The following is a 26,852-nucleotide window of genomic DNA, read 5'->3' on the forward strand; positions in this document are numbered from 1 at the left end:
GGGGACTGGCAGCGTCCCACCTGGGAAGGAGGGAGGAGGGCCCCAGGTCAGCGCCTCTGGTGGGCTGGATGCTCCGGACACAAGGTTCTGCTACAGGGTGGCCACGGGGCTGCCCCTCCGGAAACAGTGCCTGGTTTCCCTGGAGGTGGATGGGAGGAAGGTCACTGGGTACTGGGACACAGGCGCAGAGGTGACGCTGGCCCGGCCCGAGGTGGTGGGCCCAAATCGGATGGTGCCTGATACCTACCTGACCCTGATGGGCGTGAGCGGGACCCCATTCAAGGTGCCCGTGGTGAGGGTGCACCTGAAGTGGGGGGTCAAGGAGGGCCCCAAGGATGTGGGGGTACACCCCCATTTGCCCACAGAGGTGCTAATCAGGGGGGGACCTCGAGGCCTGGCCAGGCAATGCCCGGGGTACCCTGATCGTGACCCGTAGTCAGAGTCGGCGCAGGGCACTGCACCCTGACAACGGGGAAAGTACTCTGCCCGAGGCGCAAGACCCTAACCTGGTGGGGAGGGAACGCCCAGAGACACGACCCAGAGAGGCTGCAGCCTCAGACCCAGCCGGTGAGAGGGAGCAGGTCCCCATCCCTGTCCCAGCTGCTGAGTTCCAGGCCGAGGTGCAGAAAGATCCCTCCTTGCAGAAGCCCAGGGACCGGGCTGACCTCAGTGCAGCACAGACCATGAGGAGAGGTTGCAAGGAGAGGTTCCTGTGGGAGAAGGGGTTCCTGTACCGAGAATGGGCTCCCCCCGGGGAAGTGGAGTCATGGGGGATCAGGAGGCAGCTGGTGGTTCCCCAGAAGTTTCGCCACAAGCTCCTGTACCTGGCCCATGACATTCCCCTCGCCGGGCACCAGGGAATCCGGCGCACCAGGCAGAGGCTGCTTCAGAACTTTTACTGGCCCGGGGTCTTTACCCATGTCCGACAGTACTGCCAATCCTGTGACCCCTGCCAGCGGGTGGGGAAGGCCCGGGACAAGGGGAAAGCAGCTCTGAGGCCTTTGCCCACCATAGAAGAGCCTTTCCAGAAGGTAGCCATGGACATGGTGGGACCTCTCAGCAAGGCGACCCGGTCAGGGAAGAAATACATCTTGGTGGTGGTAGATTTCGCCACTCGATACCCCGAGGCGGTGGCCTTGTCCTCTACCGAAGCAGACACCGTGGCGGATGCGCTGCTGACCATTTTCAGCCGGGTGGGGTTCCCCCAGGAAGTCTTAACGGACCAGGGGTCCAACTTCATGTCGAAGCTGCTCCAGTCCCTGTGGGAGAAATGTGGGGTCCGACCCAGCTGGGCCTCAGCGTACCACCCCCAGACCAACGGGCTGGTGGAGAGGTTCAACGGGACACTAAAGATGATGCTAAAAACATTCATGCACCAGCACCCACAGGACTGGGACAAGTATTTACCTCACCTGCTGTTTGTATACAGGGAGGTACCCCAGGAGTCTACTGGGTTTTCGCCTTTCGAACTGTTATATGGAAGGCGGGTAAGGGGGCCCCTGGACCTGATGAGAGACGAATGGGAGGGGAAGGCCGCTCCCGATGGAGAGTCGGTGGTGGAGTATGTCCTGACCTTCTGGGAAAGATTTACCGAGCTCATGGGCCTGGCCAGGGAGAATCTGGCCCGAGCCCAGAGGAAGCAGAAGGTCTGGTACGACCGCACGGCGCGGGTCCACGCCTTCGCCATCGGGGACCAAGTGATGGTTCTCATCCCCGTGAGGAAAAACAAACTCCAGGCTGCCTGGGAAGGGCCCTTCAAGGTTGTCAAGCAACTAAATGAGGTAAACTATGTGGTGGAGCTGTCGAACCGGGCTCATCACCGCCGGGTGTACCATGTGAATATGATGAAGCCATATTATGACCGGGGGAATATGGTGTTGGCCGTGTGTGGGCACTGGGAGGAGCCGGGGGATGACCCTCTAGTGGATCTATTCCCAGGGACAAAGGCTGGTTCCCCCCTGGAGGCGATTCCCCTCTCTGATCAGCTGACCCCGGCCCAGCATGCTGAGATCAGAGGGGTGCTGCAACTGTACCGACAGTTGTTTTCCAACCAGCCTGGGCGTACTAATTTGACTGTCCACCGGGTGGAGACTGGGGCACACACCCCGATACGATGCTCTCCGTTTCGGGTTACCGGGAAGACTGCCCAGGACCTGGAAAGGGAGGTCAGGGACATGCTGGCTTTAGGGGTGATCCAGCCGTCCGCCAGCCCCTGGGCCTCCCCAGTGGTGCTGGTCCCCAAGAAGGACGGGTCGATCCGGTTCTGCGTGGACTATCGAAAGCTCAATGCCATCACCGTATTTGATGCCTACCCCATGCCAAGGCCTGATGAGCTCCTAGACAAGCTGGGAGGCGCTCGGTACCTCACCACCATGGATCTTACAAAAGGCTACTGGCAAGTACCGCTGGACGCAGATGCCAGGCTGAAATCGGCCTTCATCACCCCCCTGGGGCTCTATGAGTTTCTGACCCTGCCCTTCGGCCTCAAGGGAGCGCCGGCCACCTTCCAGCGCCTGGTGGATCAGCTACTGAGGGGGATGGAGAGTTTTGCTGTGGCGTATATTGATGACATCTGCGTCTTCAGCCAGACCTGGGAGGACCACGTGCACGGCACCAGTTGTCACGGAGTGTGGGGGAGTCCGGCCCTGCACCCCTTTTCCTGAACTCACAGTGACTCTCAGCCAGCCAGTAAAACAGAAGGTTTATTGAACAACAGGAACACAGGATACAGCCCAGCTTGTGTCCAGAGCCAGGACCCCTCAATCTGGCCTTTCTGGGGGGTTCAGGGTGCTTGGATCCCAGCCTAGGATCCCCTGAAAACCCACCACCCAGCTCCCAAACCGAAGACTGCCTCCACTCCACCCTTCCCTTTGTCTAGCCCCAGCCAGAGGTGACGACCTCCCCTCCCCCAGGCCAGGCTCATGTTACAGCTGAATAACTGGCTTTCACCTACCAACCACACAGACAGTCCCTACTCCATCACAGCAGGTGTCAGTGCCGAAGAAGCTGCGGCCTTCACCTTCCTCGCCTTTGGCGAGAGTGAGCGTCTTTGGGCCGGCTTCGGTGCCGATGGCGCTTTCGGTGGCACAGCAGAGTGTCCCGGTGCCGTGGCGGTGCTGTGAGAGTCCAGAGGGACAGCGGGCGGTGCCGCGGCCGGAGGGGTTAAGGCTGCCTCCATTAGGAGCTGTTTCAGCCTAATGTCTCTTTCCCTCTTTGTGCGAGGCTTGAAAGCCTTGCAAATTGGGCACTTAGTAGATAAGTGCGACTCTCCTAAGCACTTCAAACAGGAGCTATGAGGATCTCCTGTAGGCATAGGCCTGCGGCAGGCTGAGCACGGCTTGAAACCCGGGGAACCGGGCATACGCTCCGATCCCGGGTGCGGGTGGGGCTAACCCCCGAATCCGCTAACTATCTAACACTAAACTGATTTAAACTATCAAAAACAAGAAAACCTAAGCTAAGATATTAACTATGTACAAACTTTACAGAGAAAAACTGTGAGGAAGCTAGGGAAGCGGAGGTCAGACAAGCTGCACTCCACTGTTCCAACGACCAACACGGGCGGTAAGAAGGAACTGAGGGTCGGGTGGGTTGGCTGAGGTATATATGCGGTGCCGTTATGGCGCCACTCCAGGGGGCGCTCAGCCGACCCACTGGGGTTGCTAGGGTAAAAATCTTCCGACGAACGTGCACGCGACGCGCACACACCTAACTGGAATGGATATGAGCAATCACTCGAAGAAGAACAGCAGGGTGTACCAGTGCTGTCTCGGCCATGCCGGAGCAATGAGAATGAAGTGGCCCCTGTCCCTCCGGAGCTTGAGCAGCACTCTGTGAATGAGGGGGAACGGAGGGAAGGCATACAGCAGGTAACTCGTCCACGGGAGGAGAAAAGCATCTGAAAGGGAGCGTCCCTGGTAAGAGCAGAACCGGTGGCATTTCCTGTTCTCCTTGGAGGCAAAGAGGTCTATTTGGGGAAAGCCCCACCTCTGGAAAACTGTGTGAATGACATCGGGACGAATCGACCACTCGTGAGATAGGAATGACCTGCTGAGATGGTCTGCCAGCGTGTTCTGTACTCCCGGGAGAAACGATGCCACTAAATGTATGGAGTGGGCTATGCAGAAGTCCCACAGTCGCATCGCCTCCGTGCAAAGCAGGAAGGAACGCGCCCCTCCCTGCTTGTTTATGTAGTACATTGTTGTCGTGTTGTCTGTGAAGACGGACACGCAGCGTCCTTGTAGATGGACTCGAAATGTCTGGCACGCCAGGCGAACCGCTCTCAGTTCCCTGACATTGATATGCAGGGCCAGCTCGTGGGGTGACCAGCGGCCCTGAGTGTGTAGGCTGCCGAGATGTGCACCCCACCCCAAGGCCGAGGCGTCTGTGGTCAGCGCGATGGAAGGTTGGGGGGGGTGGAAAGGGACTCCGGCGCACACTACCGCTGGGTCTAACCACCAGTTGAGGGAGTCGAGGGCTGTCCCCGGGATCGTGACCACCGTGTCTATCGTGTCCCTGTGTGGCCGGTATATGGACATGAGCCATGTTTGAAAGGTTCGAAGCCGGAGCTTCGCATACAGGGTCACGAACGTGCACGAGGCCATGTGGCCTAGCAGGCTGAGGCAGGTGCGCACCGACGTTGTTGGGAAGGACTGGAAGCTTCGAATGATTGAAGCCATGGTCTGGAACCGAGGCAGAGGGAGGCAGGCTCTGGCAAGATTGGAGTCCAGGACCGCGCTGATGAATTCTATCCTCTGCGTTGGCGTCAAGGTAGACTTCTCGGTGTTGATCATGAGGCCTAGCCTGTGAAAGAGGCCTGTGACCACGGACATGTGCTGCGACACCTGCTGTTGGGACGCCCCACGGACCAGCCAGTCGTCGAGATACGGGTAGACGTGTATCCGACAATGGAGGAGGGCTGCAGTGACCACCGCCATGCACTTGGTGAAGACCCTCGGGGCCGTAGAGAGGCCGAAGGGGAGCACCGTGAACTGGTAGTGCTGGTGATTGACGACAAAACGAAGGTAGCGTTGATGAGGAGGGTAAATGGCGATATGGAAGTATGCGTCCTTCATATCGAGGGCGGCAAACCAGTCTCCCGGATCCAGGGAGGGGATAATGGTCCCCAGGGTCACCATGCGGAACTTGAGCTTCACCAGGAATCTGTTGAGCTCTCGGAGGTCTAGGAATGACCTGCTGAGATGGTCTGCAGGAGGTCTAGGATTGGACGCAGACCTCCCTTCGCCTTGGGGATTAGGAAATAGCGGGAGTAAAAACCCCTGCCCCTCATGCCTTCTGGCACCTCCTCTATGGCACCCAAACTCAACAGAGTCTCGACCTCTTGCAAGAGGAATTGCTCGTGAGAAGGGTCCCTGAAGAGGGACGGGTAGGGTGGGTGGGAGGGAGGGGGCGAAACAAACTGGAGGTGGTAACCCGTTTCCACCGTGCGAAGTACCCAGCTGTCGGATGTTATCTGGGACCAAGCCGGGAGGAAATGGGAGAGACGGTTGGAAAAAAATGGGGAAGGATCCGGTAACGAAACTGATGGACCGTACTCGGGCGTCCCATCAAATGTTCTGCTTCGACCCCAGAGCAGGTTTCGGGGGCGGTTGGGGTTGGTTCCCCTGGTTGCCCGACTGTCTGCGCCGATTCACCCTGCCACGGCGCCTGGTATCAGGTCGCGGCCTGGGCTGATTGTAGGGGCGGTACGGCTGGGGCTGGAAGGACCTCCGTTGGGTTACCGGGGTGTGCATGCCCAAGGAGCACATCGTAATGCGATTGTCCTTGAGGCTCTGCAGTCTTGGGTCAGTCTTCTCCGAGAAGAGACCTTGACCATCGAAAGGCAGATCCTGAATTGTCTGTTGTAATTCAGGCGGGAGAGTCGAGGCTTGGAGCCACGAAATGCGCTTCATAGTTACACCAGAGGCCAAGGTCCTGGCCGCCGAATCCACCGAGTCCAAGGAGGCCTGGAGGGCCGATCTGGACGCTTTCTTACCCTCCTCCAAGAGGGCTGTGAACTCCGGACGGGAGTCCTGGGGCACAAGCTCGGTGAACTTAGCTAGAGACACCAATGTATTAAAGGTGTATCTACTCAAAAGGGCCTGCTGATTGGCCACCCTCAACTGAAGGCCGCCGGCCGAGTAGACCTTGCGGCCTAAAAGGTCCATGCGCCTCGCCTCTTTTGACTTAGGCGCCGGCGCCTGCTGGCCATGCCGTTCACGCTCGTTGACTGACTGGACTACCAGCGAGCAGGGAGCAGGGTGAGTGTATAGATACTCATAGCCCTTTGACGGGACCATGTACTTCCTTTCCACTCCCCGAGCAGTCGGAGGGATGGAGGCCGGTGACTGCCATATGGTATCTGCATTGCGCTGAATAGTGCGGATAAACGGCAGGGCCACCCAAAGGGGCGCATCCGCCGTTAATATGTCCATGACCGGGTCCTCATCTTCCGCCACCTCCTCAACCGGCAGGTTCATATTCTGGGCTACCCGCCTCAACAAGTCCTGATGTGCCCGAAGGTCAATAGGAGGAGGGCCCGAGGAGGATGTTCCTGCAACTGCCTCATCAGGAGAGGAGGAGGAGGACAGGCCCGGTACCAGAGGGTCCTGTGGAGGCTCAGAGAGCGGCTGTGGAGCCTCTACAGCGAGAGGAGGCTCAGGTTCCTCGGACGCCAGTGGCACCTCTTCCACGTCCGTGGGAGGAGGCCTGCTAACAGTGGCTTCCGGAGCTCGATGGTCGGAGGGCCTGGCGCGTTGAGTCACAAATGGGGCCCCTTGCGCCTCGTGGTATGCCCACGGAGTCCAGAAAGCCCATTGAGGAGGGCCTTGGTCCTGGCCTTGAGGCTCAGTCTTCTGGTAAGCAGCACTGTCGGCGTGGGAGGAGACGGATGGTTGTCTCAAAGGCCAAGGCGGTGCCGAGAGGCTGTGCGACGGTGCCGCCGATCCTGCCGTTCTGTCCCTGGACAGTACCAGGGAGCGGCGCCGGTCTTGACGGTGCCGGGAGCGAGATCGGGACCATCTACCGTGCCGGTGCCGGGAGGTCGACCGGGATCTCAAGTCTTGGTGGTGAGAACGGCTGCGGGACGAGCGGTACCGAGAGCGGTACCGAGAGCCGGATCGGTGCCGATATCGCCTGTCCGGTGACCGGGATCGGGAGCGGTACCGGGACTGCGAGCGGTGCCGAGATCGAGACCGGCATGAGCGGGAACGTCTCCGAGACCGAGATCAGGAGTGACGTTTGTCCTGCTGATCAGGGGAAGGGGGCCTCATTATGGCCGGCTTGCCCACTGATTTAATAACCCGCACCGGTGGCGCCGGGGGTTGAAGTTGCGTTGGCTCTGTCAGCGCAATCAGCTCTCTTGCCATCGAGAAGGTCTCTGGCATTGACGGGAGAGCGAGCTCGACCGTGGTGTGCACCGGGGAGCAAGGTGGAACTGGACTCAACGGCTCTTGAAGTGCCGGAGTCAACGGTGCAGCGCTAGGAGCTTGCGCTTGCGGTGCCGGCGGCGGTGGTGCTGGCGCCGGTGCCGAAGGTCGGCTTGCAGGCCTAGACGTAGAGTCCTTTTTGGACGAGGCCGGTGCCGCCTTGCGTTTCCCCGAAGGGGAAAGGGAACAGTGCTGGAGAGCCGGTGCCGGCTGCTGTCTGCGCTGGACATCGGTACCGGATCGAGCTGGTGCCGAAGGCGCGCTCCTCACCGAAGCTGACTGCAGGGTGGTCGGTGCCGGCGCTGCAGGACTAAGTGCCGACTCCATTAGGAGCTGCTTCAAGCGAAAGTCTCGCTCCTTTTTTGTCCTAGGCTTGAAGGACTTGCAAATGCGGCACTTATCGGGAAGGTGAGACTCTCCTAAGCACCTCAGGCAAGATTCGTGAGGGTCTCCAACCGGCATCGGCTTCTGGCAGGCCGAGCACAGCTTAAACCCCGGTGCCTTGGGCATGAGCCCGCACCAGGTCGGGGGAAAAGAAGGGGCTAGCCCCCTAATTTTCCCGTAACTATGTACTAACTACAACTAAAACTTAATAAACTAAATCCAACTATACTAAAAAACTTTGAACTATATACAACAACTAGATAGAGAAACAAGCGAGAAGCTAGGGTTGTGGAGGACAGCAGACGGGTGGCAGGGGTATATATCTGGCGCAATAGCGGCGCCACTCCAGGGGGCGCCCAGCCGACCCACCGAGTGTTGCTAGAGTAAAAATCTTCCGACGAGCGTGCACGCGGCGCGCGCACACCTAACTGGAATGGATAGGAGCAATCACTCGAAGAAGAAATGCGTTAGGTTATCTCTTATTTTGGCTTGTGAATTTCCCTATGCTACAGAGGTAGTTTCATTCCTGTTTTTTTAACCAGGGCCGGCTCCAGGCTTTTTGCCGCCCCAAGCAGAGGAGGAGGAAAAAAAAAATTCGCGATCAGCGGTACTTCGCCGGCAGCTCCACCGCACCACTTTCTTCTGAGAGGGACCGAAGGACCCGCCACTGAATTGCCGCGGAAGAGCCCGACGTGCTGCCCCTTCCCCTTGGCCGCCCCAAGCACCTGCTTGCTGAGCTGGTGCCTGGAGCCGGCCCTGTTTGTAACTGTGAAGCTGAACCCAGAGGGGAATCCTCTGTGTTTTACATTTTTTTATTACCCTGTAAAGTTACCTTCCATCCTGATTTTGCAGGTTCTTATGCAGCAAGAGCAATTCATGAGTACTACAGGTTTGACTGTGACTGACTTTTTTCTTTATAATAAAAGTTCTTCTTTTAAGAACCTGATTGATTTCAGTGTCCTGAAGACAAAGGGTCTGGTCTGTACTCAAATTGGTAAGGCAATTAGTTGGTATATTATTCTCAAGCCTCCCCAGGAAAGAGGGTGAAGGGGTTTGGGGGGATAGGGATTCCAAGTGACCCTTCCCTGAATTTTTGTGCAATTCACTTGGTGGCAGCAATACTGTCCAAGGACAAGGAAAGGAATTTGTGCCTTGGGGAACTTTTTAACCTAAGCTGGTAGAATATAAGCTCAGGGGGTCTTTCATGTGGGTCCCTACATCTGTACCCCAGAATTCAGAGGGGGGGTACCTTGACAGTGTACCATTCAGCATTTGTGTACATGTTTAGAGTAGAAGATTTCAAGTGTAGATAAGCTACTTATTTACAGCAGAATATTTCAAGTGTGGACAGGCTACATATTGACCAGATAGATCACTACGAAGAGGAGATTTGAAAGTGATGCAAGCAAGAGACGGAGAAAACAACTGAGTGAAGCAGCAGCTAAGAGCTCAAAGCCAATAACTTCATTTTTCAAACCACTGGAAAACACACCTTATCAACAAACACTGCTACAGATAATGAAAACTCCGCAACGGCAACAGGTGATGTTTCAATGCCAATACCTGAACAGGAGGGCAGTAGTCAAGAAGGAGATGTGCCAACAGTAACAGATGCAGCAGAAGACCCTGTGTACAATCAAGAAACTCAACAGCAACAGGAAGATGTATTTCTTATGCAGCAAGAGCAATTCATGAGTACTACAGGTTTTACTGTGACTGACATTGGAATTATTGACAAGAGCAATGCTGCCCAAATGCAGTCTTTTCTTCAAATTAGTTGTTTTGAAATTCCAAGTAACATTCCACGAGATGCTGATAATCCTGCTTTCCCTACTCGTCTGCTGACAAAAACTCTTCCAAATGGCGAGACCTGCACAAGAGACTGGTAATGCTGGAGTACGGAAAAACAATATCTGTACTGTGCACCCTGCTTCATTTTGAACAAAAGTGCTGCAAATGCATCAGTTCTCTCTGATCAATCAGGATGGAGCATCAACAGAGGTTGGAGGAAGTTGAAAGAGCAAATACCATCACATGAGAGTTCAACGTCACACAAAGAAAACTATGTTGCTTGGAAATCAGCCAGTAGGGCACCATCAGCTGCAAGTTCAGTTGAGAATTTACTCTTGGCTGAACTCTCTACAGAAACGAACAACTGGAAAAAATGTCTTGAGCGCATCCTGAACGTCATCCTTTTTCTTTCTGAGTGGGGATTGGCTTTCTTTGGTTCCAGTCAATGTATTGGTGATTGTGCAAATGGAAACTTTCTAGGCATAGTTGAGCTCCTCAGCAAATATGACCCACTTTTATCAGAGCATGTTAAACATGTTCGAGAATCGCAAGAGAGTCAAAAGTGCATGTGTCATAAACAGATAGTTAAGGGTTAATGCCTCTTTTACCTGTAAAGGGTTAAAAAGTTCACCTAGCCTGGCTGACACCGTACCCAAAGGACCAATAAGGAAACAAGATGTTTCAAAAGAAAGGAGGAAAGTTTTCCTTTGTTGAAAGTCTCAGTTTCAGCTGGAGTGAAAAAGATCAAGGAACCAGCCTCTTATCAGAGTAGTAAGTTTTAGAAGGGAATAAATAGGTTTATGTTTATTTCTTTGTAACCTGTCTTGTGCAATTAGAGGTAGAATCAAATTGGGTATTGGGGTATTTTTTTGTGTAACTAAATTTGTGCCCAGGGAAACATCCTCTGTGTTTTGAATCTGTTGTCTGTGAAAGGAGCTGGTATGCTAATCTCTCCCAGAGGGTTTTCTTTTACCTTTCTTTTCTTTAATTAAAAGCCTTTTTTCTTAATACCTGATTGATTTTTCCTTGTTTTAAGATCCAAGGGGTTTGGATCTGTGTTCACCAGGAAATTGGTGGAGGAGTCTCTCAAGGCTACCCAGGGAGGGGAAGGTTTTGGGGGGGGAAAGGGAGTGATTCAGATACTCAGAAATTCTGAATGGTGGCCCCTAAAGTTCAGAGTGGGGAAGGTGTTGTGTATTTGGTTGTCATGGTTTTGTTGCTATGGCAACTGAGTTAGATTATCATGGGTTAGCTCAACCGGTTTCAACCGGCTGAGGAGCTCTCTGTATATATGTAAATAAAATGGAGGTTTTGGTTAGCTGCCTGCTCTCTGGCCTCAAGTGATTGTTTCCTACACCGGCTGCCCCAAGGATATAACACTGGCGACGAGGATGGGATTCCGGTGCTGCTCCAGTAACAGAAGGAAGTAGAAGTTAAGGTAAAGAACAAACAAACAAAAAAGCTGCTTGTTTGCACTGACTGTGAAAGTGAAACTAAAAATCATGGCTACTCTGACCAGGCCCCTGGAGCCTTTTGATGAAAATACAGAGCAGTGGCATGTGTATACTGAGCGTTTTGAGCTTTTTGGTATTGCAAATGACATTACAGAAGCGAAGAAGGTGCCAATATTCTTAACTGTTGTAGGGGCTAAAACCTACTCTCTGCTACGCAGCTTACTACACCCTGTTAAGCCTGAGACTAAATCTTACAGTGACATTGTGGAAATCCTGGGGTCTCATTTCTCCCCAAAACCACTGGTAATTGCTGAAAGATATAGGTTCCACAAAAGAGACCAAAAGGAAGATGAAACAGTTGTACAATTTGTACCCATTTTAAAAAAGCAAAGCAGAAACTAACTACGCCCAAATCGAACGTGAGGCATTAGGAATTGTTTTTGGAATTCGGAAGTTTCATCAGTACCTGTTTGGGCGAAAATTTACTCTTCTCACAGACCATCGACCTCTGACATCAATTTTTGGACCTTACACAGGCATTCCCCCATTAGCTGCTAGTCGTATGCAACGTTGGGCATTGTTACTTTCAGCACACACATATGAAATCAAATATCGGAAATCCACTCTACACGGCAATGCAGATGGCCTCTCAAGGTTGCCTTTGCCGGTCAAACACCAAGATAGTGCCCACAAGGAAATCTTCTACTTTGAACAGGTAGAGAATACACCCATCACTGCTACTCAGATAAAGAAGGCAACTCGCGTTGACCCAGTATTGTCCCACGTTATGGACCTGGTGATGCATGGACCATCTCGACAAACCTCTCCGGTCTCATCCAACCTTGTTCCCTACATGTCCAAGCGGACGGAGTTATCGGTTCAATCTGGTTGTTTGTTGTGGGGGAGACGTGTCATTATTCCACCACCACTGAGATCACAGATGTTAGAACAGCTACATTCTGGTCACTGTGGAATAGTGCGCATGAAGGAAATTGCACGAAGCTATTTTTGGTGGCCTGGACTGGACAGCGCTATTGAAGAGAAGGCAAAAGCTTGTATGTCATGTCAGGGTGTGAGGAATGCACCCCAGTGGGCACCCCTAAACCCATGGGACTGGCCTGAAAACCCGTGGCAACGTATTCACGTTGACTTTGCTGGCCCCCTTGAAGGAAGCATGTTCTTGGTGGCAATAGATGCCCATTCTAAATGGCCAGAAGTCTCTATAATGCAGTCCACTTCTGCAGAGAGTACTATCCAAAAACTACGAGGACTCTTTAGTCGTTTTGGTCTGCCAGAACAACTTGTGAGCGACAACGGACCGCAGTTCGTTTCTCAGGAGTTTCAAAATTTTATGAAAGCAAATGGGATACACCACATCACGTCAGCACCATATCATCCGTCCACCAACGGATTAGCTGAAAGATTTGTGCAGACAATGAAAAACGCTTTGAAATCAGCAAGGGGACAACACTCCATTCAAAAGCGTCTGGATACCTTTTTACTTTCCTACAGAAACACACCTCATGCTACGACCCACGCATCTCCGGCCTTTCTAATGATGGGACGACAGCTGCGCACTTGCTTTGATCTGCTGAAACCTTCTGAACCCCGACAAATTGTGCAACATCAGCAGCAATATCAAGTCATCAGACGGGCACCCAGAGCAAAAGACCGAACCTTTAGCCCGGGACAGCCAGTTTTGGCTCGGAATTATACTTCCAGAGCTAAATGGGTTCCGGCCACAGTCATCACTCAAACAGGACCTGTTTCCTACACAGTCCGGACTGCAGAGAATCTTACCTGGCGGCGACATGTAGATCAGCTGTTGCCAGGTCATGCCAGTCCTCAGGACCCATCTGCAGTTGAGGGGTCTGACTTCACCTCTTCTGGTGAGGGATCGAATCACGAGTCACCTGTTTCTGACTGTTCTCCTCCATTACTGCCAGCAGCTGAGATACCCCTTTGCCCAGCACGAGCTGATAACACCTCCTCACCTGTTCGTGCTGCGGACCCTGAGCCCCTAGTGCTTTCGGGTGCAATAACACCAGTAGTTCGCCGTAATCCACCTAGAGACAGAAGGCCTCCTCATCGGCTGGATCTTTAGCTAGGGCAAACCCACGGTTATGGGGCAAAATAATCCCCAGGGTTTAGCCGGGAATGGAGGCAGTCTACCCTCCTTCTCTAGTCTAGTGTGTGTTTTATTTAGGGGATGTTCTTATTGGGGGGGAGGAATATGTTGTGTATTTGGTTGTCATGGTTTTGTTGCTATGGCAACTGAGTTAGATTATTATGGGTTAGCTCAACCGGTTTCAACCGGCTGAGGAGCTCTCTGTATATATGTAAATAAAATGGAGGTTTTGGTTAGCTGCCTGCTCTCTGGCCTCAAGTGATTGTTTCCTACACCGGCTGCCCCAAGGATATAACAGAAGGAAACTTGACAGCATGCAAGTCCAGTATCTCTCCACACGCATAAAAAACAAGTTTATTGCGCTATGTGGGTCATTCGTACAAACAATTCTTGATGAGATTCACACCGCCAAGTATTTTTCAGTCATTGTTGATGCCACTCCAGATTGTTCTCACAAGGAACAGACGAGTATGGTTATTCGATATGTTAAGATTGTAGACAGCTCAAAATTTTCAATTGAAGAAAGGTTTATTTTGTTTGATAATTTCACGAGAAAAACTGGAAAAGAAATTGCTGCTGGAGTACTGGCAATTCTAGAAGGTTTTAAGTTAGATTTTCAAGTCTGCATTGGTCAAGCCTATGACAGTGAATCTAATATGGCTGGGAAGTACAAAGGTGGACAAGCAGTTCTGCTTGAGCGTAATTCAAACTGTATTTTTTCCAGCTGTGGAAACCACACACTAAACCTTATACAAATATACAAAAACCTGTAGGAGAACACTTCAACCTCCCTGGCCACACAATAGCAGATCTTAAGGTGGCCATCCTGCAGCAAAAAAACTTTAGGACCAGACTTCAAAGAGAAACTGCTGAGCTCCAGTTCATCTGCAAATTTGACACCATCAGCTCAGGACTAAACAAAGACTGTGAATGGCTTGCCAATTACAGAACCAGTTTCTCCTCCCTTGGTTTTCACACCTCAACTGCTAGAACAGGGCCTCATCCACCCTGATTGATCTACCTCGTTATCTCTAGCTTGCTTCTTGCTTGCTTATATATACCTGCCCCAGGAAATTTCCACCACTTGCATCTGAAGAAGTGGGTATTCACCCACGAAAGCTCATGCTGCAAAACGTCTGTTAGTCTATAAGGTGCCACAGGATTCTTTGCTGCTTCTACACTAAACCTTGTAGGTGTTGACGGTGCTGAATCATGCAAGGAGGAATTACTTACTTTGAACTGTTCAGCAAATGTACAGTCTCTTCAGTAGCAGTCCCCAAAGGTGGGAAATTCTGAAGCAGTATCTTCCTGTTTCACTGCATGGAAGGTCCAGAACTAGATGGTCTGCACGGACTGATGGTGTTCAACCAGTAGCGCAACATTTGAATTCAGTGAGAAAGGCTTTAAATGAGCTTGAATCTCTCAATCTCACTGCACAGGCTCAAACTGAACTTCAGTCTATTCAGAAATACATGTTCAAATTTGAATGCATTCTGATGTCATCTTTGTGGATGAAGCTACTTCCAACGATCCACCAAACTAATGTGGTAATTGAAGCATGCAATGCTACAGTTGATGTTGAGAGGGATAACACAGATTGTGTTTATGTTTTTCTTTTAATTATAAACTCATGTTCCCAAACCCTTGCACTTGCTTTTATCTGAAGCATTTTCACTCCATAAACTCCAGTCCAGTGTTCCTATAAACCTGTCTAGTGCCTTGTGCTGAGGAGCCTGGGGACTGAGGTGGAACCAGGGACCTGAGGGGTACTGTTTCCGGGGCAGCAGCACGGGGTACGTTGCTGGGGTGCAGAAGGCATGGGAATATAACTCCAGGACTGGGTTAAAATCATGCTTAGTAAAAATTAGATGACATGTAACTGGAAATCAATCAACTAAAATTGGTGTGCTGGATATTAGGCCTGACTGGTGGACAGAATAATGAGGGGGTGGGCTATTCTGCCATCACCGCCTTTTGGGGTCCTTAGAGAAAGAGATTTTGGTAGAAGGGGAGAAAAGATGGAGGCTACTCGAGCAAATGTCACCAGCATCTGCCACGCCCACCATCTCCTGGGACCCGGGGCCTTCTCTACTATGCCTGAGGGACGTCCTGACCAACCTGGGACGAAAAGGACCCAGATAGATCCTCTTCCCCACACCACCCCGGCTCCAGCTGGATCCTGGCCACTACCTGAGATGAAATGGGCTGGGACTCTGCAGCAGCACCAGCTCCAGCCCCTCTCAGCTCACATCCTTGCTTTCCCCCAAAAGCAGCGTTATCAGCATCTCTGATACGTCTGAGGGCCTGCCGAACCCAGGGGCTTCCTGCTGAAACTTGATCAGCTACAGGCAAAGGGGAAAGGACGCCATTCAAACAAAAGCCTCCTTCATTGCTCTACAGGCAAGGGTCAGCTCCCTCCCCTCTCGTCCGTATCACTACTAACGGGCTACAGAGATGTTTGCTGGTGTGCTGGCTGCGGTGCCAGGCAGGCTGAGGGCTCCGCCCGCCACCACTCACACCTTGTTTAACACTGCTCAATGCCGGACAGCAACTGGGCCCCCTGGCTCCATCTAAATCAATACAACATCCCCTCCTGGCACCTGGTAGAAGTCCTCTTGGCCCAGCAGCTGCTTGGCACTCTCCCAGCCAGGCTCCTTGCTGAACATCATGCACAGGGTATCAGTCACCCTGAGGATGGATGCTGGTGGTAACCGGTAGCTCCGCAACTCCTCAATGTCCTGCACCTGCAGTCCAGCCAGTGCCGCCTTGTACTCCGTGTTCATCTGAGGGAAGGGACAGACAAGCTGCACTGGGACATCCCACATACCGCCTGCTGGGTGGGGACCATAGAATTATAGACTATCAGGGTTGGAAGGGACCTCAGGAGGGCATCTAGTCCAACCCCCTGCTCAAAGCAGGACCAAACCCAACTAAATCTGGCAGGGATTTAGTTTAATCAGGCCCAAGCCGGACCTACGGGGACACCCCACGTATTTCCCTCCCATGATGGGTGGGGACTGTCATGCAGTGTGGGGGAGACAGGGCCCTGCACCCCCCACTTCCTGCAATTCACCATGACTCTCAGCCAGCCAGTAAAGCAGAAGGTTTATTAGACGACAGGAACACAGTCCCAGACAGGTCTTGCCGGTACAGACAACAGGACCTGCTCAGTCAGGTCCATCTGGGGGGCTAGGGAGGCCAGAGCCCAGTATGGGCTCCCCTCCATTCTCCCAGCCAGCTCCACACTGAAACTCCCTCCAGCCTCTCACCCAGCGCCCCCCCCGGCTCCTCCCCCAGCCTTTGTCCAGTTTCCTGGGCACAGGGACCAGGGCAGCCAGGCTTCACTGAGGAACCCCAAATATCCCCTCCCCCAACATCCAGGGCCCGTGGCAGGCCAGGCCTCACTGGGGCACCCCACATATTCCCTTCTCCCAACGGATGGGGACCGGGGCACGCCGGGCCTCAGAGGGGCATCCCACATACTTCCCTCCCGCAATGGATGGGGATCGGAGCAGACCAGGCCTCACAGGGGCACTCCACGTGCCCCCTCCCCCAACAGGCAGGGACCAGGGCAGGCCGGGTCTCACAGGGGCACCCCACATACTCCTCTCCCCCGATGGATGGGGACCGGGGGCAGGCCGGGCCTCACAGGGGCACCCCACATGCCCCCTCCCCCGACAGATGGGGACCGTGGCAGGCCGGGCCTCAGAGGGACACACCATATACTCCCCTCCCCCGACAGGCAGGGACCGGGGCAGGCCGGCCCTTACAGGGGCACCCCACGTGACACCGCGGGAATTCTCCTACAGGTTTATGAATGACAGGCATGGAAGTGACTGGACGAAGTGACCCACTGCTCTCAGGGCAAGGCAGGTCCCGGAGCAAGTGTTAGGAACTCGCTGGGGCGGGATGATGGGTGTTAGGCCTGGCTGAATCTGACCCAGGTCACGGGAGGATGCTCAGACAGGGGACGCGGCCAGGACTGAACGGCTGACACCTGACAGCAGGGAACTCTGGCAGGGGACTGAACTCCAGGAGGACAATGGTGCGAGAGGTGACAGGAGGCTGGGATAAAAGCAGCCTTTGCAGAGGCCTGGGGGCTCGTTTGGGCCTGGGAGACAAAGAGACAGAAAGATGCCTGGATCCCTGAAGAGTGTAGAAGTCTCTGACCAGGAGCATCTGGCAGCTGCACTCACTGGGCAGAGCTCAGGGCAGGACCCAGGAGGCTGGGAACCCAGTGGCTCTGTCTAGTAGGCATTGAGGTCGCATGGCCTGACCTTAAGGGAGAGCAGGACCCTTTGGGGTCTGGTCCACTGAAGGGGTTCCCCCAAGGGACTGTTTAAAAGCTGGGGGGTGGCACAGATCCTGCGGATCAGTGACTTCACCACCCCTGATGGACAGGTATCACAAGGGAATCCCATGTATCCCCCTGACCACCACGTACAGGGCCTGTTCCCACCCATTGCCGCTGATGGCCAAGCAGCTGGGCAGCAATAACGTACCCTGACCCACACCAGCTCCCTTCCATGTGTCACGGAGTGTGGGGGAGTCAGGGCCCTGCACCCCCCACGTCCTGCGATTCACCGGGACTCTCAGCCAGCCAGGAGAACAGAAGGGTTATTAGACGACAGGAACAGTCCCAGGCAGGGCTTGTAGGTACAACCGGGACCCCTCAGCCAGGTCCCTCTGCGGGGCAAGGAGCTTAGACCCCAGACTTGGGGGTCCTGCCTCCTCCCAGCCAGCCCAAACTGACACCCAAACCCCTCCAGCCGGCTCTCCCCTCCTTCTCCCCTCTCCCTTTGTCCAGTTTCCCAGGCTCGCCCCACCCCCCTCCCGGCTCAGTCACCCCCTGCTCTCCCCTCCCCCATGCAGACAGCCCCAGTAAAACTAAACAACATTCCCAGGTCAATCCGCCCCCCTCCCTACTGCGTCACACCATGTGAGGCTCACCCCTACTGATGGGCCTTGCACCCAAGCCCCTGTCTCTCTGCAGGCTCAGCCAGCCAGGGTGCCCGTCCCTGCCTCTCCGCAGGCTCAGCCGGGCAGCCGGCCGGGGTGCCCGTCCCTGCCTCTCCGCTGGCTCAGCCGGGCAGCCGGCCGGGGTGCCGTCCCTGCCTCTCCGCTGGCTCAGCCGGGCAGCCGGCCGGGGTGCCCGTCCCTGCCTCTCCGCAGGCTCAGCCGGGCAGCCGGCCGGGGTGCCCGTCCCTGCCTCTCCGCTGGCTCAGCCGGGCAGCCGGCCGGGGTGCCGTCCCTGCCTCTCCGCTGGCTCAGCCGGGCAGCCGGCCGGGGTGCCCGTCCCTGCCTCTCCGCTGGCTCAGCCGGGCAGCCGGCCGGGGTGCCCGTCCCTGCCTCTCCGCTGGCTCAGCCGGGCAGCCGGCCGGGGTGCCCGTCCCAGCCTCTCCGCTGGCTCAGCCGGGCAGCCGGCCGGGGTGCCCGTCCCTGCCTCTCCGCAGGCTCGGCCGGGCAGCCGGCCGGGGTGCCCGTCCCAGCCTCTCCGCAGGCTCGGCCGGGCAGCCGGCCGGGATGCCCGTCCCAGCCTCTCCGCTGGCTCGGCCGGGCAGCCGGCCGGGGTGCCCGTCCCTGCCTCTCCGCAGGCTCGGCCGGGCAGCCGGCCGGGGTGCCCGTCCCTGCCTCTCCGCAGGCTCAGACGGGCAGCCGGCCGGGGTGCCCGTCCCTGCCTCTCCGCAGGCTCAGACGGGCAGCCGGCCGGGGTGCCCGTCCCAGCCTCTCCGCAGGCTCAGACGGGCAGCCGGCCGGGGTGCCCGTCCCTGCCTCTCCGCAGGCTCAGACGGGCAGCCGGCCGGGGTGCCCGTCCCAGCCTCTCCGCTGGCTCAGCCGGGCAGCCGGCTGGGGTGCCCGTCCCTGCCTCTCCGCTGGCTCAGCCGGGCAGCCGGCCGGGGTGCCCGTCCCTGCCTCTCCGCAGGCTCAGCCGGGCAGCCGGCCGGGGTGCCCGTCCCTGCCTCTCCGCAGGCTCAGCCGGGCAGCCGGCCGGGGTGCCCGTCCCTGCCTCTCCGCTGGCTCGGGCGGGCAGCCGGCCGGGGTGCCTGTCCCAGCCTCTCCGCAGGCTCGGCCGGGCAGCCGGCCAGGGTGCCCGTCCCTGCCTCTCCGCAGGCTCAGCCGGGCAGCCGGCCGGGGTGCCCGTCCTTGCCGTTCCAGGGGCTCAGGTCCATGCACACCTTTCTCGTGGCAGACTCCTTGCTCTGCTCCAGCAGGTGCTGCTCCTGGGTAAGGATCTCGATGCGTGCCTCGCGGTGCTGACAGTCCTGCTCCTGCTGCTTCTGCACCACCTCTTCACGCTCCGCCCGCCGCTGGCACCTGGCCACTTGCTGAGGGCAGAAGGGGAGCAGACATGACACCAGCAGTCCACACAGCCCTTCCCTCTGCTGCTGCCCAGCCCCTCCCAGTCCCCCAGCATCAACCCGAGCCACTGCCCCAGGCTGTGAGTGTCCGAGCAGGGCAGTTACTCTGCGGATGAATACGCGACCTCCCCAAACCCTGTGGAGAGCCCCCCCTGCCTTCTCCCTGCAGCTGTGCTGGGGCCTTGGGGAGAGTCCCCACTCTGCAGCACAGCACCCCCAGCAGCACGCTGGCTGAGCTGGGCTCATGGGTGACAGCACCGGGCGCCAGGCTCTCTCGGAGGCGACCCTCTCACCTCCTTGGCCATGCGAAGTTTCTCCTGCAGGTACTTGATGTCCCGGCTGTGCTCCCGCTGCTTCTCACTCACTGCCTGCATCTTGGTCAGAGCAAGCTTCATCCTGCCCCAAGGAAATGAGAGTGAGGCTCCCCCACCCCCCGCACCAGTTCAGATCCAGGGCATTAGGGGCACTTCAATTTGGGGGTGCAGCCCAGGGGCCCCTCCAGCCAGATCCTTCTGTTCCAAGGCCAGGAGCCCTAGTGGGCAGCTCTGGGATAACCTGACCCCGGCAGGGAGAGGCGGCTTGTGTCCTGGGCAGGGGGCCAGAGCCTGCTCCTCACCATGCTCCTGGGGCAGAGGAAGGAAAGGGGGCGCCTGATCCCCATTCTCTCCCTCAGTCACAGCAGCCTGCCACACCAGCTGTTAGAATGGGGGCAGCTCGAAGGCCCTCTTGCTGTGTGTCGAGACCCTCAGTCCAGCTGTCACTGACATGGGACGTTTACCCTGCTTAGCGCTGATGGCCCAGCCCACGGGCTGTGGGGCATGACGCACTGCCCATGGGCAGGCAGAGCAATGTGGGGGTACCATGAGGCCATGGGGGTCAGAGTTAAGGTTGTGATGGTGTGATGGAGTAGGGACTGTCTGTGTGGTTGATAGGTGAGAGCAGGGACTGTCTGTGTGGTTGGAGGTGAGAACCAGGTCTGCAGCTGTAACATGAGCCTGGGCTGGGGGAGGGGAGGTCGTCACCTCTGGCTGGGGCTAGACAAAGGGAAGGGTGGAGTGAAGTCAGTTTCGGTTTGGGAGCTGGGTGGTGGGTTTACAGGGGAACCCTTGCTGGATTCCAGACACCCTGAACCCCCAGAAGGGCCAGATTGAGGGGTCCTGGTGCTGAACTCGAGCTCTGCTGTATCCTGTGTTCCTGTTGTTCAATAAACCTTCTGTTTTACTGGCTGGCTGAGAGTCACCGTGAGTTCAGGAAGAGGGGTGCAGGGCCGGACTCCCCCACACTCCGTGACAGATGGGGAGCAGGGTTTGGCCTCATTCCTTACCGATCAGCCTGAGTCCGGCTCTGCCTCTGCAACTGTGCTGAGAGCATGAGGAAAGCGTCGAGGAAATCCAGGAAGGTCTTTGGGGTGATGAGGGGCATGCCGGGGGCCAGATGTGTGGCATAGCAGCTGGCAGAGCAGTGAATCAGAGCCATGGCTGAGGCAACGCTGGCAAGCGAATTCTCCAGGGCCTGCAGTGACGCTGGGACTGACAGACAAGAAAGTGGACACCATGAGAGACTGTGGAGAGGAGGCAGCCGGGCTCATGGGTTGGAGCTGGCCAGCACGAGGGGCCAGGCACTATTCTGTGCCGAACCCAGGTGGGCCTGGCCCTTTGCCGGCTGCACGGCCACCATGATCCAGGAGAAGCTGAGACCCCAGAAGCAGACCGAGCCCTCACCTGGGCTCTTCAGGGGCTGCTGGCTGAGGGCATCTTCCAGGTGCTTGGTAGCCACCTGCACCAGGGACTCCTGGCTCCAGGGCTGGTACACGTCAATGCTGCAGGGGAGGGTGAGCAGGGCTGTGGCCATGGCTGTGGGGTAACCCAATGGCCCCCTGCCCTGTGCCCAGCCCTTGCGCCCATCCAGCAGCAGCAGCATGTGCAGATTGTTCCTCACAAACTGGTAGAACCTGAAAGAGAAGGCAAAGGGTCTGAGGGAAGAGAGGGGGATCCCCAAGATATGGGGTGACACCAAACCTCTCTCTCCCAGTCCAGTTTGAGGGGGACTGACACTAACCCCACCCCTGCACGGGGAGTGCCCCCTGCCACCTGTGGACAGCCCCAGCCCAGCAGGGTCTCAGGGCAGGCCCAGCTGGAATTTCCTTCTCTCGCCTAATATCCCTGATAAAAGAGAGGATGCCCCCAGTGTGGGGGGCGGGGCCTGTGTGTTCCCCCCCCCCCCAGGGCAGGCAAGGTATGGAGCCTGTGTGCACCCTGGCTCAGGGATTCCCCTCCCCTCCCCCCACCCACAGTCACTCCTGTTAGCCCTGCCCAGCTCAGGGCATCCCCAACTTCCCTGGGCCAGGGACTCTGTCACTCCCTCCCCGACCTTTGCAGGACCATGTTAGGCCTCATCGTTCTTTTGATGTTCTGGTTCTCCTGCAGCAGTTCCTTCACGATGTGTGCAGTGTCTTCAGTGGTGTACAGACCAGGGTAGGTGCCCTCTCTCATCAGATCCACCAGCTTCTGCATGGTGCCCAGCCCCAGCCCCTGGTGCACCAGCACCACGACTCTCGTGTCCAGGATCCCAGCCTGCCAGCTGGCTTTCCTGATCAGCTCCCTCACCTCCCGCTCTCCCGCCTGCCCCGTCAGCTCAAAGAGCTGGGAGGCAGTGGCGTGGGCAGCCAGGGCCACCAGGGACCTCCTGCCGGTGGAGAGGTGCAGGGAGAGGAGGGCGCCGTGCCCCTCTGGGCAGCACAGCACCCGCAGCAGGCGCACCAGGTGCTGGGTGACTTCTCTGCACAGCACAAAGCCCCTGGGGAGGAAGGTGCTGAGCTGCTGCTGGATGGCGTCCCAGCACCTCTCATGGTAGACGCTCTCCCTGCTCGGGGAGGCCGGCGCCAGCTCCCTGCTGAAGAGGATGTTGCACACGTTCTCCCCTGGCAGCAGCAGGAGGTGGGAGGGCAGCAGGGGCTTGGTGTTGTCCTTCTTGGTGGAGGGCCTGCGCTTGCTCTTCAGAGGGGTGGTTCGGCGGGCGCTGGTGCGGCGCCCCATGGCCAGGTGCTGCTCCTGGAAGCGAGGGCGCAGGGCTGGAGAGGGCTGGATGGAAGCCACTCTCCTCATCCCAGTCGCCTCTGCCCCCTCGGGTTCCAGTGCGGCCAGAGCAGAATCCCCAGAGGGATCCCCTGCTGCGTCCGGCCGGTCCAGGGCCAGGGCGGGGGCCTGGTCTATGGGATCAAAGGCGTCTGGGCAGTCCCCGTCACTGCTGCTCTGCGAGGAAGGCTCCTCATGGCTCTCAGCGCCCAGCTCCATGGCAGCATCTTTCCCGGCGGGCTCCGTGACGCTTCTGGCTCGCTCGCGCTGCTGTGTCTCCCTGTCGCTGGTGGTGATCACCCTCAGCACGCTCCTCTTGGTGCAGAAGGTGCTGGCAGCCACATCCAGCAGCAGCTGCCCGCTCTCCTGCCGCTCACGCTCCGACAGCAGCGGGTCGCAGAAGGTGCGCAGCGACTCGTGCAGCCAGAGGCGGACGATGACCCGGGTGCTCAGCGTGAGGCTCAGGCTTATCCCCGGCTGGCCTCGCTTTGAAGCCTTGGGCGCGCTGGGGTCCTCCAAGGGGCTGGTGAGGTGGATCCCGGGGCAGGGCCGCAGGAGGAAGAGGCCCCTGAGAACCTTCCCGATGTGGTGGTAAGAGAAGTGGTAGGGGGAGCAGGCGGGGGAGGGGCGGAACCTGGCCTTCACGGCCTCATACACGTCCACAGTGGCCCCCACCAGGGCAGTGGCCAGCTCGCTGTGCCTGGCCAGCAGAGGGAACTTCTCCAGCCAGGCCAGGACCAGGGGGCTGTGGATGCTGATCAGAGACTCCCTGGAGATGCTGGGGAGCGAGAGGATGCTGCAGAGCCGAGTGAAGCGAGGGGAGAGGGGGTGCACGCCAATCGCTGGAGCAGCCACCAAGCCAAAGCAATTGAACTCTGCTGAAGGGATGTGTCGGAGCTCCAGGCTCTCGGCGCCGTAGACCTCCTGGTGGGAGAGGGCCTGGCGCAGGGTCTCCACCACGGGGTGACTCCCCCGCCTGGCATCTGGGAGAGAAAGGACCATCACGCCTTGGAGCAGCCTGCCTAGCCCTCCCACAGCCACCCACATGCTCTTCTGGGAGCCAAGTGCCAGGGGCAGGACGCACTAACACACACAGCCCCGGGAACCTAACCACCCGTGGGTGACTGAGCCCAGCCGGGGGAGCCGGGCCCCGCAGAGCTCTGAGGCAGGGGGTGTCTGGCTCCAGTGATGGGGAGCCAGGCCCAGCCAGGGGGAGCCGGGCCATGCTGAGCCCTGGGGTTGGGAGTGTCTGGCTCCAGCGATGGGGAGCCAGGCCCAGCCAGGGGGAACCGGGCCCTGCAGAGCTTTGGGGCAAGGGGTGTCTGGCCCCAGCGATGGGGAGCCAGGCCAAGGCAGGGGGAGCCGCGCCTTGCAGAGCCCTGGGGTGGTGGGTGTCTGGCCCCTGCCAGGGGGAGCCAGGCTCAGCCGGGGGGAGCCGGGCCTTACAGAAGATACATGGCCATTTCCAGCTCAGCCCAGGGCAATGTCTGACATGAGGAGTGGGTGTCTGGGCCAAGGACGGGGAGCAGGGCCTTGCCGAGCTGGGGGGAGCCAGGCCCCACAGAAGATACGTGGCCATTTCCAGCTCAGCCCAGGGCAATGTCTGACGTGAGGCGGGGGCTCACCCAGCTCGGCGGCGTGCAGGTCATCCAGCAGGAGCAGGTAGCAGCTCCTCCTGCCCCTGGCGCCAGGGGCCCGGGATCCAGGGAGGCTGGTGAACAGGGCCTTGTCCCGCATGCTGCTCAGGATGTGGCTCTCCAGCAGCCGGCGCACATGGCCCGCGCCGAGGGCAGGCGAGATGGCGACACGATGGTAGGAGTGATTGGGCTGGATCAGCAGCTCCGCGTAGGACGACTTGCCGCAGCCGGGCTCCCCGGCCAGGAGCACTGGCTGCCTCGAGCCCAGGAGCAGGTCCAGCACGTAGAGGAGTCGCTCGTACTGCAGAGCAGAGAGACCGTGCCAGGGAAGGGGCCTTGGGACTGTGTAGCACTTGACCAGAGGGGAGCACCATAGAATCTCAGGGTTGGAAGGGACCTCAGGAGGTATCTAGTCCAACCCCCAAAGGGACCTTGGGCACATCAGAGATCAGGGGATCGAAGGCGACGTGCCACCTCTCCTGGCTGCATGGGGCTCTTGGAAGAGCTCCCAGCCTTGCCCCCTCTGTGCCTCTAGCATCTGATCTCTCCTTTGGCGTCCCAGACGCCATCCAGCAACTCTGGCCCTTGTCACCAGTGGGAATGTTAGTGTGTATGATGGTCCTGGATGGACCTAGGGCAGAACTGGGCAGCTCCTGGGGACCCCCTGGGGGCCAGTTGTACCTGGGGCAGCTCTCAGGAACCCCCAGAGCCTGGCCATACCTGGGGCATGACACGGCCTGTCATGGGGACCGCTGGGGCCTGGCTGTACATGGGGCAGAACAGGGCAGGCTCCTCGGGGCCCCTGGGACCTGCCCATACCTGGGGCAGGATGGGGCAACTCCTGGCACCCCTGGTCCTGGCTGTGACGTTATTGATATAATCTGGGACCATATAGAACATGGTTGCAACCAAGGTCCTGTAGTGGCACCAAATCTTATGTAAAGGGGGTCATATGAGGTGTCTAAGACCAGGTTATGGGTTGCTGGTTAGGATTATGCTGTCTGGGTGCATGTGTCATTTTGTAGTTGAAGTTATGAGTATTGGCTCTGTTCTGTCTGTACTTCAAACTTGTGCTGTGCTTCTGGGAGACATCCCAGATGAGTTGGTGTTAGCTCTGCCTAGCCTGCTTGATGGCCCATTAAGGACCATCAGCTACACAATTGACCCAGGGAGAGAAGGCAGACACGCCTTGTAACTCAGCAAAGTATGCAGGGACTTGCCCATGTGACTCCAGACTCCAGACTCCATTTTGCTGTAATTTTCCACAGTAAGAACAAAGAGGTTCTTACACCTGGAAAAGCCTATATAAGGCTGATGCTTCATCTCCATCTTGTCTTCAATCCTGCTTCTTACCTCTGGAGGGACTTTGCTACAAACTGAAGCTCTGAACAAAGGACTGATGACCCATCCCAGCGGGGGATGTTCCAGAGGCTTGATTTGAGCCTGCAGTTTACTTCATCACTGCTACAAGCCTGAACTAAGAACTTTGCCATTACTGTATGTAACTGATTCCATTTAACCAATTCTGGCTCTCATCTCTACCTTTTTCCTTTTATAAATAAACCTTTAGATTTTAGATTCTAAAGGATTGGCAACCACATGATTTGTGGGTAAGATCTGATGTGTATATTGACCTGGGTCTGGGGCTTGATTCTTTGGAATTGAGAGAACCGTTTTCTTTTATTGGGGTGTTGGTTTTCATAACCATTTATCCCCAGGACGAGTGGCACCGGTGGTGATACTGGGAAACTGGAGTGTCTAAGGGAATTGCTTGTGTGACTTGTGGTTAGCCAGTGGGGTGAGACCAAAGTCCTCTTGGTCTGGCTGGTTTGGTTTGCCTTAGAGGTGGAAAAACCTCAGCCTTGGGCTGTGACTGCCCTGTTTGAGCAATTGGTCCTGAACTGGCACTCTCAGTTGGGTCCCGCCAGAACCACATCGTCACACTGGCCATACCCAGGCCAGGATGGGGGCAGCTCACAGCGCCAGACTGTACCTGGGGCAGGATGGGGCAGCTCCTGGGGAACCCCCCTGCCCAGGCCTGGCCGTACCTGGGGCAGGATGGTGAAGCTCACAGGAACTGCCTTGATTCTGCCGGACAGATACTTCCCATCAAAGACGTCCAGTTTCCCGTCCTCAGGCTGGGGATAGAGGTCAAAGACAGAATCGGCTGAAGGCAGCTCTATGGTGTAGCTGCTGCTGTACAGGACTCTACGGGCAAAGCTGTCAAAGAGGGCCCAGTGTCTGCAAAAAATAGAGTCAGAGAGATGGACAGCGAAGGGGAGAGTGCCCTGAGCTGGCCCCACATTGCCCCTGCTGTAACTGCTAGACCCACTTTGCTCCCAGAGCCAGGCTAGAAGCCAGGAGTCCTGGCTCCCTGCTCTGCTCCATAGACCCCCCTCCCCAGGAGCCCTGGCTCCCTGCTCTGCTCCATAGACCCCCCTCCCCAGGAGCCCTGGCTCCCTGCTCTGCTCCATAGACCCCCCTCCCCAGGAGTCCTGGCTCCCTGCTCTGCTCCATAGACCCCCCTCCCCAGGAGTCCTGGCTCCCTGCTCTGCTCCATAGACCCCCCTCCCCAGGAGTCCTGGCTCCCTGCTCTGC

The 26,852-nt window shown here is 57.1% G+C and overlaps 1 protein-coding gene across 16 annotated transcripts in view; it reads right to left on the reverse strand.

The window, feature by feature from the left end:
* The window catches only part of DNHD1 (dynein heavy chain domain 1), a 200,898-nt gene that overhangs the window by 44,880 nt on the left and 129,166 nt on the right, over positions 1-26,852 (reverse strand). For all 16 annotated transcript variants that reach the window (XM_045025296.1, XM_045025318.1, XM_045025311.1 and 13 more), the window contains 8 exons: positions 26,303-26,495; positions 24,243-24,555; positions 21,914-23,600; positions 21,265-21,494; positions 20,868-21,072; positions 19,837-19,939; positions 19,361-19,510; positions 15,785-15,967 (listed from right to left, as the gene is read on the reverse strand). In XM_045025296.1, coding sequence (XP_044881231.1) covers positions 15,785-15,967; positions 19,361-19,510; positions 19,837-19,939; positions 20,868-21,072; positions 21,265-21,494; positions 21,914-23,600; positions 24,243-24,555; positions 26,303-26,495 — 3,064 coding nt within the window. The remainder of the gene's footprint in view (positions 1-15,784; positions 15,968-19,360; positions 19,511-19,836; positions 19,940-20,867; positions 21,073-21,264; positions 21,495-21,913; positions 23,601-24,242; positions 24,556-26,302; positions 26,496-26,852) is intronic.

The sequence above is a fragment of the Mauremys mutica genome, chromosome 1 (genome assembly GCF_020497125.1).
Source record: "Mauremys mutica isolate MM-2020 ecotype Southern chromosome 1, ASM2049712v1, whole genome shotgun sequence".
Taxonomy (NCBI): domain Eukaryota; kingdom Metazoa; phylum Chordata; order Testudines; family Geoemydidae; genus Mauremys; species Mauremys mutica.